Source organism: Oncorhynchus nerka, linkage group LG26 (genome assembly GCF_034236695.1).
Source record: "Oncorhynchus nerka isolate Pitt River linkage group LG26, Oner_Uvic_2.0, whole genome shotgun sequence".
NCBI classification, from domain to species: domain Eukaryota; kingdom Metazoa; phylum Chordata; class Actinopteri; order Salmoniformes; family Salmonidae; genus Oncorhynchus; species Oncorhynchus nerka.
The window spans coordinates 4,121,484-4,136,273 of NC_088421.1; the positions used below are offsets into that span (position 1 = coordinate 4,121,484).

At 43.6% G+C, this 14,790-nt stretch overlaps 1 protein-coding gene across 4 annotated transcripts; it reads left to right on the plus strand.

The window, feature by feature from the left end:
- Positions 1-1,497: 1,497 nt before the first annotated feature.
- On the plus strand, positions 1,498-14,167 carry syt5a (synaptotagmin Va). Of its 4 annotated transcripts, none has more exons than XM_029635389.2 (10): positions 1,498-1,608; positions 9,452-9,615; positions 9,751-9,765; positions 10,681-10,859; positions 11,063-11,152; positions 11,728-11,895; positions 12,058-12,225; positions 12,395-12,512; positions 13,205-13,338; positions 13,501-14,167. In XM_029635389.2, exons 2-10 carry the CDS (start codon positions 9,462-9,464, stop codon positions 13,708-13,710), a joined length of 1,236 nt encoding a protein of 411 aa, XP_029491249.1. In that variant the 5' UTR covers positions 1,498-1,608; positions 9,452-9,461; the 3' UTR covers positions 13,711-14,167. The 4 variants fall into 4 exon arrangements, with proteins under 4 accessions (XP_029491249.1, XP_029491250.1, XP_064866074.1 ...); XM_065010002.1 differs by lacking the exon at positions 1,498-1,608 and adding an exon at positions 4,126-4,148; XM_029635390.2 differs by lacking the exon at positions 9,751-9,765.
- Positions 14,168-14,790: the final 623 nt, after the last annotated feature.

Genomic DNA, 14,790 nt, shown 5'->3' on the forward strand with positions numbered 1-14,790 from the left:
TGTATGGTCCCAGAAGATGATCAGGTTGTTTTAGCTCTGATAACTAATGACACAGGATTGTGTGACCTGCCTCTTCACACAAACACAATAGTCCACAGACGTACGGATGCACACTATACACACAATGCAGCTCATGCATGAGTTGGACAGCTGCAAACACCTCATTGAGTTAGCTGCCCTTTTGCCATTACCACCAGGCTCTTGTGTGTTGATGCATCTACAGTAGTGTCTGTAGTCACTCGTCTCGACCTGTGTTTTCCCTCTTTAGCCGTGTGACTTCCTGGAGACCCATTACCTGAATGAGCAGGTGGAGGCCATTAAGAAGCTGGGTGACCACATCACCAACCTCACCAAGATGGATGTTGTCAAAAACAAGATGGCAGAGTGCCTGTTTGACAAGCACACCCTGGGAGGCCCGAGCTAAACCACTTCCATCCCCAGGCTACGGCCTCCGGCCTCTGACCAGGACAACTGGCTTCTCTGCTCTATCCTGCTGCCTTTGCATCTTTGAGGAGGGCGAGTGATGAACTGGTACAGAGCAATGCATCTGTTTCAGTTTGACAACACTGTACTAGATTTGGGAGGGAATGCATCTTGTGAAACAATTAAGTAAAAAGATCACAAAAGTTGTTGCTTTTGAGTAATGGATGTATCAGTTTATTCTGGTGAATAGTGAGTAGCTCAATCCCAAACAAGAATACCAAACAAGGATCCTTTTCACTAAGTGTATAACTGGTCATTTTTGCATTCTGCACTGAATCTGAAGAATGAAACATTTTGAGCTGGATTCACTTTGTTTAACTCAAATGCTGGTTGCCCAAAGTCTACATCAGTGTGCATGTATTTATATATAATTGAAATGATAATACTGACAATTGTAGGCCAACAGTGACTTCGAGGGTCATAAAATGGGGAAAGGCTGATTTGAGGTTTAACGGACACTACCTCTGATGAACACAGAGTGGCGCCATTACCGTATCTTGTCACGGTGCCTTAATGCGTGGCCCATAAAACAACCGTCAACTCTAGGGCCATAACGGAGTGAAATGAGAGACACATTTTCTCGATCAAATGGTGGTCTGTGGAAACGTATGTTACATGCATAATACAATTTAAATATATACATGATAGCAGACATCCTTTGAAATTGTGTATCAATAAGTTGGGCTTTTTACGGTATTCACTGGCTCCCCTCCCACAGTCTGAAGATGAACCATAACACAGGATGACAATAGACCAAGGTGGAAAAAAAGCCCAGACTGACAAATGGCCTTCAAAGTAGTTTTCTCTTTCACAGCAATGGATAGTTTTTTTACAGGCATTGCACGAGAGAAATGATAGCCAAACAGATGGGGATGGAAAGATTAATTTGAGTGATGTCGGGTTTTGGTGTTTCACATGCGTTTCGAGAGCGAGTGACCAATGGCTTATAAAGTGGATGATAAGTAGTTGGCACAGCGATATTAAGGAAGATTAACGGACAGGGGGAGGGAGAACGCGACTGAGGGAGGGGGTGGTGCGCAGCGCAACAGTTCTTTCAACACGGAGTCCATAATTCATCGTTAACAAAAGGAAGACGTTTGGGTTTAAATTGGGGATTGCAATCGGGTGAGTTCTGTTGGTGTATGTTCATGGGGTAGCCTATACTCCACACTGCATTTTAAAAGTGTATAATTAGACGGCCTAGAGGTCATTCAAACCCTTGTGCTATGCTCGGTAAATCTGCTAGCGAGCGGCTATGGTGAATGGGACGTCCAGTGTTACCGGTTGATGGGCACAATATTTGCCATATCTGATTAACATATTTGTTAACTGACATACGCTATTGCTGCTTTGAATTACTACTTGAGAGAGTAGCCTACCATTCACATTCTATTCCATATTCTGAGCCATCGCCTATCCAAGATTTTACCCATAAGGTGCTTAGCCGTTTTCGCTGGGCCAAAGTTGGCGACACTTATTTAATTGGATTGATAATGTATTTTTATCCGTTTACTTTCATTAGGTGAAAAACAACTATTTTACTGTAGCTACCTCACCTCTGTTTTTCTGTGTGTGTATATGTCTAATGTCCACCCCTCCCCTCCAAAGCTCCCTGCGTGCGTGACAACCAGCACATATGAAATATCGAAGTTGGCGCTTATTTGGGGTTTTAAACATTTTGGACTGGTACATTTGTGTCTTGTGCCATGTTTGCTTGGTAAGCTGTTAAATCCCGTAGTTGTATCTGTTAGTGGAGTAAAAAGTATCAAATTGGAGGAGATGTACTTATTTGATGTTGGCTACAGTGTGCACCATGCATGCGCATTGCACAAGGCAGGCTTGACGACGATGACAATGGTGATGACGAAAATGAGACAGTGCACTCCAGTCTCAGATGGTCAACTTCCTTTTTTTTTTTAACTGACTCGCACAATAGAGAGGGCCATACAGTCAGCCGTAAGCACCACATAGCTACTAAGCCTTGAACCCTCTCAAAATCCCCCTGCCAGCTGTTCACCTCTCCGGTCATCGCTTTACCACCGCTAGCGCACTACTCTGTCCTCAGTTCCCACGTTTGTACCTACTTGTTTTGCATTGTGTCTGGTCTGTGCTCCCATGGAAATATGAGCCAAATCACCAATCCCAAAACGAGTCCCCCCCCCCCCCCCTACAGTTTTGGGGCGGCAGGTAGCCTAGTGGTTAGGACGTTGGGCCAGTATAACAGAGAGGTGAGGAATCCGTTTGGGATTGGTTTTAGGATATTACCACCTGTAACAGATGGCCCAGCATAGGCCTTCTGAAGTGTTTCCCAATCGTGGTCCTGGGGACCCCAAGGGGTGCACATTTGTGTTTTTGTCCTAACACCTGGCTCATATAATAAACTCATAATTACGTTTTGATTATTTGAATCAGGTCACTGTGTAGTGCTAGGGCAAACACTAAAATGTGCACCGCTTAGGATCCCCAGGACCAGGATTGGGAAACATTGGCCTACATGGTCTTCCTGGTGTCTAACCCACAAAACAGACAGGTGTGATGATGATGTGTGCCATGATTGTTTCCTACATACTCTTGTTGTTCAGGATATAAACATAGAAGGCAGATAAATGGTTCTTGGCAATCTGGTTACCCGACATGTTTTCCAGAGGAAGTCAGAAACATTTCAGATGGTCAAGGTCTCATTTTGTGATGGACACTCTAGAATTTGGGTTGATGAACTCATGTTGGAAAGTTCCGGCCTGGATTCATTTGTTATCTTTTCTCCTTGTCAAATCGTTTCACACCTACTTTACTTGAAGTCCTACTCCAGTCTCCTTTTCAGCTAATTTACCACTCAATTTACTTAACAAAAGGCACATCTCAATAGATGGTTCAGGTAAGTCATGACATGGCACAAGTTGGGGGGTGGGCCTTTCCTCTTTTGTTCTCTATTGCTCCTCTATTGTTCTTCAAGCAAGGGGGAGGCCGATGACATCACAACTTCCCATCAAACCAAATCAAACCTTGAATGCCCGTACTCCTTGAAGTTTTCAGTTGTGTCTAAGAAACACTATTTTGCTCAAAACATGTTTTTTTTTTTTACTTTTGAAAAGTACACACACTAAGTGTACTTTTCAAAAGTTTTTTTTTTTAAATCAATGGAGGACATCTTTAAGGCTAGGATCGATTGGGGATGGAATACTGATGTTGGGACAAATAAGGAGGGAACTGTCACAGGTATTGGTCACAGGAAATGCACAATTATTGTATATATATACAGAACCAAAATATAAATGCAACATGCAACAGTTTCAAAGATTTTACTGAGTTAAAGTTCATGTAAGGAAATCAGTCAATTGAAATAAATTCATTAGGCCAATAATATATGGATTTCACATGACTGGGAATACAGATATGCATCTGTTGGTCACAGATACCTTAAAAATAGTTAGGGGTGTGGATCAGAACACCAATCAGTATCTGGTGTGACCAACATTTGCCTCGTGCAGCGCGACATGTTTCCTTCGCATAGAGTTGATCAGGCTGTTGATTGTGGCCTGTGGAATGTTGTCCCCACTCCTCTTCAATAGCTATGCGAAGTTACTGGATATTGGCGGGAACTGGAACAAGCTGTCGTACACGGCGATCCAGAGCATCCCAAACATGCTCAACGGGTGACATGTCTGGTGAGTATGCAGGACATTTTCAGCTTCCAGGAATTGTATACAGATCCTTGCGACATTGTCATGCTGAAACGTGAGGTGATGGCGGCGGATGAATGGCACAACAATGGGCCTCAGGATTTCATCACGGTATCTCTCTGCATTCAAATTGCCATCAATAAAATGCAGTTGTGTTCATTGTCTGTAACTTATGCCTGCCCATACAATTAAACCCACTGTTACTATGGGGCACTCTGTTCACAATGTTGACGTCAGAAAACCATTCGTCTTTCACGACGCCATCCATGGAGTGTGCGGTTGTGAGGCAGGTTGGACGTACTGCCAAATTCTCTAAAGCGACGTTAGAGTCGGCCTATGGTAGAGAAATGAACATTCAATTCCAATTCAGTGCCAATTGCACGCCAATTGCACACTCCCTTAAAGCTTGTGACATCTGTGGCATCATGTTGTGTGACAAACTCCACATTTTAGAGTGGCCTTTTATTGTCCCCCCAGCACAAGGTGCACCTGTGTAATGATCATGGGATCTGGGATATTTTATTTCAGCTCATGAAACATGGGATCAACGCTGTCCATGTTGCGTTAATATTTTTGTTCTGTTATTTGATCGATTTTTATGTTATTCCAAGGGTTTTATACAGTACCAGTCAAAAGTTTGGACACACCTACCCATTCAAGGGTTTTTCTTTATTTTTACTATTATCTACACAGTAGAATAATAGTGAAGACATCAAAACTATGAAATAACACGTATTGATTCATGTAGTAACCCAAAAATTCTTAAACAAATAAAATAAAGAAGCCACCCTTTGCCTTGATGACAGCTTTGCACACTCTTGGCATTCTGTCAACCAGCTTCACCTGGAATGCTTTTCCAACACTTGAAGGAGTTCCCACATATGCTGAGCATATGCTTTTCCTTTACTCTGCGGTCCAACTCATCCCAAGCCCTCTCAATCGGGTTGGGGTCAGGTGAGTGTGGAGGCCAGGTCATCTGATGCAGCACTCCATCACTCTCCTTCTTGGTCAAATAGCCCTTACACAGCCTGGAGGTGTGTTGGGTCATTATCCTGTTGAAAAACAAATGATCGTCCCACTAAGCACAAACCAGATGGGATGGAGTATCGCTGCAGAATGCTGTGGTAGCCATGCTGGTTAGTGTACTTTGAATTCTGAATAAATCACCAACAGTGTCACAATCACACCTCCTCCTCCATGCTTCACGGTGGGAACCACACATACGGAGATCCGTTCACCTGGCTGTATCACAACCAGCTGTGATTGAGTCCCATAGGGGGTCACACAATTGGCCCAGCGTCGTTCGGGTTTGGCCGGGGTAGGCAGTCATTGTAAATAAGAATTTGTTCTTAACTGACTTGCCTAGTTATTAAAAAAAGTCCTCGCATCCCTGACCTTTGCGAACTGCACATTTATAACTGAATCTAGATAGGCACTTTCCAACATGAGTTCATCCATCCAAATATCCATCCAAATTCTTAAGGAGATTATTTTATCTGGACTTCATTGCAGAATAAATTTAACTGCCAATGGCCCAATAGAATCAACAAGTAGCATGTTTAGCTAGGCCTATTCCAATGACCTTGGCCAGCACAAACCAATCCAAAGGCTTATACTATTATGTGACCATAAAACCCTTGGAATAACAGTGAATATATCCAAGACCGGAAGCGAAAAATGAACCCTAGAACAGAGTGGTCAGTCAGGCATGAAAACCCTAATCACTGACACAGTGATCTACCTGTTAATCAGTATCTAAATCAGTAAGACCCTGCCCTGAATCCCTGCATTCAGCCACCATGACCATCTTAAGGGAACGTACCATGAGTGAGAAGTGGTGGCCGACCCTATGCTACTCAACCAAGCTAGTCTCCGTCTCACCCGCACTGTGCTTGTGTGTGTGTGTTAGCGTGCGTGCGTGCGTGCGTGCGTGCGTGCGTGTGCGTATGTGTGTGATCTTGACTGGTGAAGTCACAAGCCCATTAGCCAGCAGTCTATAACCTCTTATGTTTGCCTCCCCTCACTCACCATCACATAGCTGTGCTTACTAATCCTGCGCCGGTCACTCTATCTGTTGGGATTTAATGGGTTGATTTGACAAAAATCAGATATTGTTATGGAAATGTGATTATTGGTATGGATAACTAGGTGGGATCTGTCTGTGTGACAGCAGGTAATGTTGTGGGGGTTAATGGTAGTGGCTTAGGGTGGATAAGGGATAGTAGGGGATAGGACAGGAACGGGAGCAGAGAGCGAACTGACCTGTCCCTAATTTAGTTAAGCTCTGGGATTGGGGGATTACCTTTGGCAATGAATCCTGTTACGTGTCTGTGCACAGTGAGAGGAGGACAGCAGATGTTGGAGGGTCGGAGTGTGTGTGTGTGTGGCATAATGCAGCCATGCAGGGAGGTATTCATATGCATATGTAACAGAGCTGGTCTTGTTTGCATGTTAGTATGTGTGTGTATGCGTGTGTGTGTGTGTGTGTGCGTGTATGTGCATGCATGTGTGTGTCAACAGCCAGCCTGTGATGGAGTCAGGGGGATTAGTGATGGACACTATGAAACAAGAGAGGAAGGAGGGAGGGAGAACGACATAGGGGGATATGGAAGGGAGGAGAGAGATAGAGAAAGGGTTGGGGAGCGGGAGGCAGCGGGTGAGGAGGGAGGGGATACCGGACACAGACGGGACGAGAACGATGCAGTAGATTGAGAGATTAACTGATGAGAGTAGGGGTGGAGTGAGAGGGAGGCAGGGGGTGATGATGGGGGAAGAAAGTCTCAAGAGGAGAGTGGGATTGAGAAGAGTCAGGGAGAGAGGGATGAGTAGGAAGTTTAGTATCGGAGGGGGGAGAGAGTGTCTAGGAAGTAAAGGGAGAGCGATTGTGAGGAAACAGAGGAAAAATAGGCATATAGAGAGAGACATATTGATGAACTGGATAATGGGTGCGAGAAAGGGGAAAGCAGACTAAAAAAATCAGAGGGAGAAGGAGAGAGACAGACAGACAGACAGACAGGGAGATTTTATTTTATTTACGATCTCCATTAGCTGAAGCCAATGGACATACATTTAAAACCATTAAGATGTAGACATTCCAGATGTGTGTGTGTGTGTGTATTTATTAGTTGCACAGACATGTCAGTACATACGCACACAAAGTAGGAGAGAGAGATAGAAAGAGAGCTAGAGGGAGACAGATTGGAAGCCGAGGCAAAGCCTTATCCCTTGAGGCTTTGTTTTAAATGAAGGGACAACACGAGAGCCGGTTGCCTTCCCGTTGTACGTTGAATCAACGTCATTGCCATTCTGTTGAGCAATCTCACAATCCTATTGCAGCTGGTTGCCTTACAATTTTACATTGATTCAAACCTCAATGCTGACTTGCAAAGTGATGTGTAATTCCTATTGGAATCCAAAGTGAGGATATCCAGCAATTGGAACTTTTATTCACCTGCAGCCTGCATTGAGAATGACTGTAAGGAAGATTGATTAGTGAGACGACCTAAATCATAAACACTGGAACAGCCACCTCAGTGACAGGTGCAAAAAGTCCAACTACTAACAGATTGAATTAGATTAGAAAATGTATCTTATTTATGTTTGTGTAATCAACAAATTAATGTACATGCAAAAAATAAACTATTGAAACAATTCTGAAAATCAACCTGCAATAGAGCATGCTGGGAAATATAACGATGGCCGTGGTTTTGAGCAAACATTTGTGATCTTACCTAACAAGCTTGTTCAAATTCAGGTCACTTAGAGCAGTTTGTTGATACAAAGTAGAATTATAAGGAAACCAGCTGCAGTAGGATTGTGAGTGCACAAACTTTGGGCATAAATTTACCCAAGCTTTTTTAAATTCAGCTCACTTCGAGAAAAGTTTGTAGAGTGAACAAACGTTCACACATTAGCTACATTTCTTGTCCTTCTGAAGTCCACCTAATTCACATAATTCTGGTTAAGCTAAATTGGCTTTTTTTTACAGTGAAGACAAACATGAATTTGTATTTTGACAAGTTTTTATACATTCAGCTTACTGTGAGCAAAGTTTGTTGAGTGAACACATTAGCTCAATTTATTGTCTTTCTTATGTCTACCAAACTCACAGAATAATGCTGATTAAGCAATTGGTTAAATTGGCGCTATTCTGTCACAGGGCTTTTACCTACCAATCTGTCTCTTTAAAGCTGAGTGTCAAGCAAAGTTGAATTGACTCACTTAACTTACTTACCATGTTTCGGGGAAAATGGTATGACTCAGCAGGGTACATTCTTTAAAATAAAGGTGCAAGTTGGAACCAAATAAAGTTATTGAGAGCAATTTCATAGGGTAACCATTTTAGGATCTCTAGCGAACCACGAATGGGATGGTCGTTTGAAGAATCATACAAAAATCCTAAACCAGAAATGATTCGGCCCTCCAGGATCGCAATTTAATAGCCCTGCTGTAGGGTTTAAGCCTTATTTGCATATTTCCCAGGGTGCCTTTCCAGTTATTTTTATAGTACCACCTATGACTTTGTTTGCTGGTGACAGAGACATGGTTGTTGCATTCATTCATTCATTTTCAATCCTGTGGCAAAGTGAGAGTAGGGATATCCAACATTTAGTGGAAAAAATCACCCATAACCTGCATTCAGAATGACTGCCACGGTTGGGAAGACTAAGATATGAGGTGAGCTTAAACATCTAAACTGGAACAATCATTTCAGGAACGAGTGAAATAAATCCAAGTAACAGGTTGGAATAATTTAGAAAAATGTATGTTATTTATATTTAAATAGCATGAGATTAATTAATGAATCAATGTTCATGCAAGAATTTACCTGCAATAGAGCATGCTGGGAAATATGATAATAATACCAACACTGAGGTTCCTTTATACCAATGAGTGCTAATTTAACTCTTGAATCAACACTAGAAATGTTACATTGGAAAATAAACAGTTAGCACTGGCCAATTTCCTGTGAATGGGACACATCTGCAGGCTTCCACACATTTCAAGAACCTTTTAGAATTTTGAAGAACCATAGATGCCAGGTCAAGGACCCCACACTTAACTCAAAGGTTCTCTAACGGGCAAAGGTTCTCCAAGGAACCTTAAGAGCTGAGGAAGAACCATTTAAGAACTTCCAGTCTCAGGGCAGACACTCGAACCACAAGGCCACTGAGTTGGTTAACCCTATCTAGTCGACTTACCTACCAGGATGTTTAAAATTCATGGCATATTAAAATATTTCTTACACAGCTCTTAATGATTGCTCTTTTGTCTCCTCTGCCGTTTAGTTGAGCTGCGATGCGATTGGCCAGTGTGCAAGCGCGGGCTCGTCGGGCGGCTGAGGAGAGAGAAGAGCCGCCCCCAGGCCCCGCCCCTCCCTCCACCCACCACTCTGATCACCAGTTCAAGAACATGAAGAGCAAGTTCTTCAACGAACTCACCCACATGCCAAGTGAGCCCTGAACACAATGAGCACACACACACACACTCATTGCTAATTCTGCGTGTGTCATTTTGTTTCACATAATGTCCTCTCGTCATCTCTTCTCTTTCATTCCATCCCCTGCTTTTCCTCCACTTATCCCAGATCATAAACTCAAAAGTAAGTTACTATTGTTTTCCCATCGCTTGTGCTCTCCTTTTCCATCCCTCCTCACAATAACATGTCAGATGTTATTATTCCATGGCATAAGGCCGACACGAGGCCTATGTATGTCGTGTTATACACTATGTGCACAAAACATTAAGGACACTTTCCATGACATACACCGACCAGGTGAATCCAGGTGACAGCTAGGATCCCTTAGAATGTTTGTTTTATAAACTTTATATAATGTATAGTATGTATTCCCCTGACTGTTGTTTGTAATGTTTGGAGAGAGAAAAAAAGCCATGATCCCTTATTAATGTAACTTGTTAAATCCACTTCAACCAGTGTAGATTAAGGGGAGGAGACAAATTAGAAAACTTTTTTTTTTAAGCTTTCAGACAATTGAGACATTGGATTGTGTATGTGTGCCATTCAGAGGGTGAATGGGCAAGACAAAATATTTAAGTGCCTTTGAACAGGGTATGGAAGTAGGTGCCAGGTGCAACAGTTTGTGTCAAGAACTGCAATGCTGCCGGATTTTTCCACACTTAACAGTTTCCCGTGTGTATGGACAATGGTCCACCACCCAAAAGACATCCGGCCAATTTGACACAACTGTGGGAAGCATTGGCGTCAACATGGGCCGGCATCCCTGTGGAACGCTGTCGACGCCTAGTAGAGTCGACGCCCCTGACGGATTGAAGCTGTTCTCAGGGCAAAAGGGGGTGGGTGCAACTCAATATTAGGAAGGTGTCCTTAATGTTCTGTACACTCATTGTATATTTCATAACCCTACATAAGGCCTATGTACAGTATGTTGTATAATAGATGTCATAAAGGCTACATAAGTATTTTATGTATGTTATATGTATGTTGTATTATGTATGTCATAAGGCTACATAAGGCCTATGTTTGTCTCTCCTCCAGTGCCCATGTGGGCAATAGGAGCCATAGTGGTGGTGGTGCTGGCTCTGGTGGCCTGTCTTTGTTTCTGTATCTGGAAGAAGTGCATCAACAAGGGCAAGAAGCCCAAGAAAGTACGCGAGAGGAAAGGAGGCCGAGGCAGAAGAAAGAAGGAGGGAGCCGGAGAAGGAGAGGAGGGCAAGGTGAGAGGAGACGGAGGGAGGGAGGGAGGGCAATATAGTGGGTGGTGTAATGGGTTCAAGTACCTCATTTGCAACTGTTTTTGAAATGATCTGAAGTGATTTCCAGATGTAGCGTCAGTAACTGTGTGAAGGGAGAGACTAATGCAGGGACTGTGCAATCATACCTGTGATAAATGATTGTTGTGATGTTCTCTGTCTTTAAGGAAGGAGAGGGTAAGGAAGGAGAGGAGGAGGAAAAAGAGAATTTCGGAAAACTGGAGTTCACCCTGGACTACAACTTCACTGACAACCAGGTGTGTGTGTGTGTGTGTCCGTGTGTGTGTTTGTGTGCATGTGTGTCTTGTCCTCCCTGACATTTGACCTCCTTGATGTGAAGTGTCTGACTAATGACACGTCTAAAGAGTCTCTGACCTCTGCTCAGATCTCAACTTTAACCTCTGACCTCTTATTTGTGTCTTCAGTGACTTATGACCTTTTCCTCTTCACGGCTCAGCATTAAGCTGTGGCCTTTAGAGGGGATATTCTATCCGCTAAGCCACTCTTACATTTAAAAGTCAGTTTAAGTGCACTGCGCTATTATGCGGCTTGAATTGAATCCCGGGTAACATTGCATATATGTGACAAATGAGATGTGTACTGCAGAAGCACTCCAAAATCATTTTTGGGACGAAGTGCTGTGCCATTGTTTTGAAGTGTTACGTTTGTGTTTGGTCAAATCTCAGGTATGTTATCGCAATAGCCCTATATGGATTGAATCCCGACCTAAATCCGCCTAAATCATCACTGCGTTCTTACGGACGTTGTTAAAAATATTTTGATGGCCATTGCTTACCTCTGACCTTTTCCCCCTCTCTGCCCCCTCTTACAGCTGATCGTGGGCATCCTGCAGGCTGAAAACCTGGCAGCCATGGACATGGGCGGCACCTCAGACCCCTATGTCAAGGTATACATGCTACCAGACAAGAAGAAGAAGTTTGAGACCAAAGTCCAGCGCAAGAACCTATGCCCCGTGTTCAATGAGACCTTCATCTTCAAGGTCAGTCTGTGGTGCTGGAGAACAGATGGCGATAAAGAGATGTGGTACTCATTCATGTGTACAGGTATAACCCTTAGAAAAGCTCTTACAGTACTGAGGTTTCTGTAGTCGAGAACGCTCTGTCCTGACCGTCTCCTCCCTGTTCTGTGTGTCCCTCCACAGATCCCCTACCAGGAGCTGGGCGGTCAGACTCTGGTCCTGCAGGTCTTTGACTTTGATCGCTTTGGTAAACACGACGTGATTGGGCAGATCTCCATCCCCATGAACAGTGTGGACCTGGCTCAGCCACTCCACGAATGGAGGGATCTGGTTGGAGGAGAGAAAGAGGAGGTGAGGAAGGATGTATACAGTCTGTCTGGGTTTTGGATGCCTGTTTTCTCTACGTCTACCTGTATGTGTCTGTCTGTCTGTCTGTCTGTGCACATCAAACTGTATCGAACTGCCTGTTTTAATACATCTTTCTGTCTTTGTGCCTGTGTGTGTTTGTCTGGTCACACAGGTAGAGAAGCTAGGGGACATCTGTATCTCTCTGCGCTACGTCCCCACGGCCGGTAAATTGACCATCAACATCATGGAGGCCAAGCACCTGAAGGCGATGGACTGTGGAGGCTTGTCAGGTGACTTTCTATTAGTCCTTACACTCTCCTACCCAATACCAGCCATGCTGTGGCTTTACACTCAACTAGTTAATACCAGCCATGCTGTGACTTTATACCCAACTAGTAATACCAGCCATGCTGTGGCTTTACACTCAACTAGTTAATACCAGCCATGATGTGGCTTTACACTCAACTAGTTAATACCAGCCATGCTGTGACTTTACACTCAACTAGTTAATACCAGCCATGCTGTGACTTTACACTCAACTAGTTAATACCAGCCATGCTGTGACTTTACACTCAACTAGTTAATACCAGCCATGATGTGGCTTTACACTCAACTAGTTAATACCAGCCATGCTGTGACTTTACACTCAACTAGTTAATACCAGCCATGCTGTGACTTTACACTCAACTAGTTAATACCAGCCATGCTGTGACTTTACACTCAACTAATTAATACCAGCCATGCTGTGACTTTACACTCTCCTAACCAATATTAGCCAGTTGTGGCCTGTTAATGACATCTGTTTGCCGAAATGTTGTTGAAGTAACTCAACATGAACCACTGGGCAACATTACAGAGTTGCAGACACCACACATTAATCTACTGCACAATCATGTGTCCTCAGGTGTTCTTCATCCCGGCTCACCCTCTGTTTGACCTCTGTTTGACCTCTGTTTGACCTCTGTAACTAACATTCCTCCAGATCCCTTCGTTAAAGTGGTGCTGCAGCACCAAGGCAAGCGGCTGAAGAAGAAGAAGACGACGGTCAAACAGAACACTCTGAACCCCTACTTCAACGAAAGCTTCAGCTTCGAGATCCCCTTTGGCCAAATACAGGTCTGTATACCAAACGTCCCGCAAGGAAGACATCTTGGGGTCGTTATGACAGGTTTTCCTGTGTGTTGAACAACACAGTACATGTGGTGGTATTTTGATTTCACCTGACTTTTTTTTATTTTGAACTTGCCTCTTTTTCCACTCTTCCCTTTCCTCTTGCAGAAAGTCCAAGTGTTGATCACGGTGTACGATTACGACAAGCTGGGCAGCAACGACGCCATCGGGAAGGTTTGGATCGGCTTCGGCGCCTCAGGGGTGGGTCTCCGCCATTGGTCAGACATGCTGGCCAATCCAAGACGTCCCGTGGCCCAGTGGCACGCCCTGTGTCCTGAGGAGGAGGTGGATGAGGCCCTGAAGAAACCCCTCCGCTAAACACACACACGCGTACACTGAGCATTCCTGTGCGCGTTCAAAGAAAACAGCATAGGACCTGAATATTACACAACGGCGAATAAGCTCAGTAGTGCTGATCATGACACAACGGCACTACTCAAATAGAAACTTCCAAGAAAACCAACTTGAGCTACCACTCAAACACTACAAGCCACCTGTACATCGATGCAACGCTGGATTGCCATTTCGGATCATTTTGTGTACTCTTTCCTTACTTATTATTCTTTCGTAACTTTTTTTTGGTTTTGCGTATTAACTCGTTGTGCTGTATGGTGTTAAGTTATTATGGTGTGTACGAACGCGTGTGTCTGTGTGTGTTCGTGTTAAACCGTAGTACATGAAAGCATTCTCAGTTTTTTTTCCCCCAAATGTAATGTGAGTGGTTGTAAAATAACGAAAATAAATCATTCCCAAAATGACCAGAGGGATAGTCCGATAGATTTGCCAGCTTGAGTATTTATTTATTTAACCTTTATTACAGATGAGCCCCTGAGTTACGTCATTTACAGGAAGTAGACACATCAAAATATCAAATCAAAATGCAAGCAGGAAGAGAAACAGTATGAGTATGAACACACGCTCCTTACGGGAAAAACACATGAATTTCACATGTGATCTTGAGCGACAACATGCAAGCACATGCGAAAAAGATGATCTCATGGGAAATACATGTGAAAACATGGGGACGCAACATTTGAGCATAGGTGAAAACCCAGATGTAAAATATTCTCAATGATATTTGACATTAAAAGGCATAATTAACATTCATTCAATCAGTCATGGTCCCCCGTCATATTTTGTCTAGCTCACATTATGTTCCAGGGCTAGAGGCATCACTACAGACCCTGGTTTGATTCCAGTCTGTATCACAACTGGCTGTGATTGGGAGTCTCTTAGGGTGGCGCACAACTGGCCCAGCGTCATCCGGGTTTGGCCGGGGTAGGCCATCATTATAATATGTTTTTAACTGATATGCCTAGTTAAATAAAGGTATAAAATAACATTGTGTCATGGTCCCCTAGATTACTTAGGACAATACCTCATTTGGGATTTGAACTC

Coding starts and splice junctions, on each gene's coding strand:
- syt5a (XM_029635389.2), top strand. CDS start 9,462: ATGCGATTGGCCAGTGTGCAAGCGCGGGCTCGTCGGGCGGCTGAGGAG. Junction 11,153..11,727: donor ACAACTTCACTGACAACCAG/GTGTGTGTGTGT, acceptor CCCCTCTTACAG/CTGATCGTGGGCATCCTGCA. Junction 12,226..12,394: donor TTGGAGGAGAGAAAGAGGAG/GTGAGGAAGGAT, acceptor CTGGTCACACAG/GTAGAGAAGCTAGGGGACAT.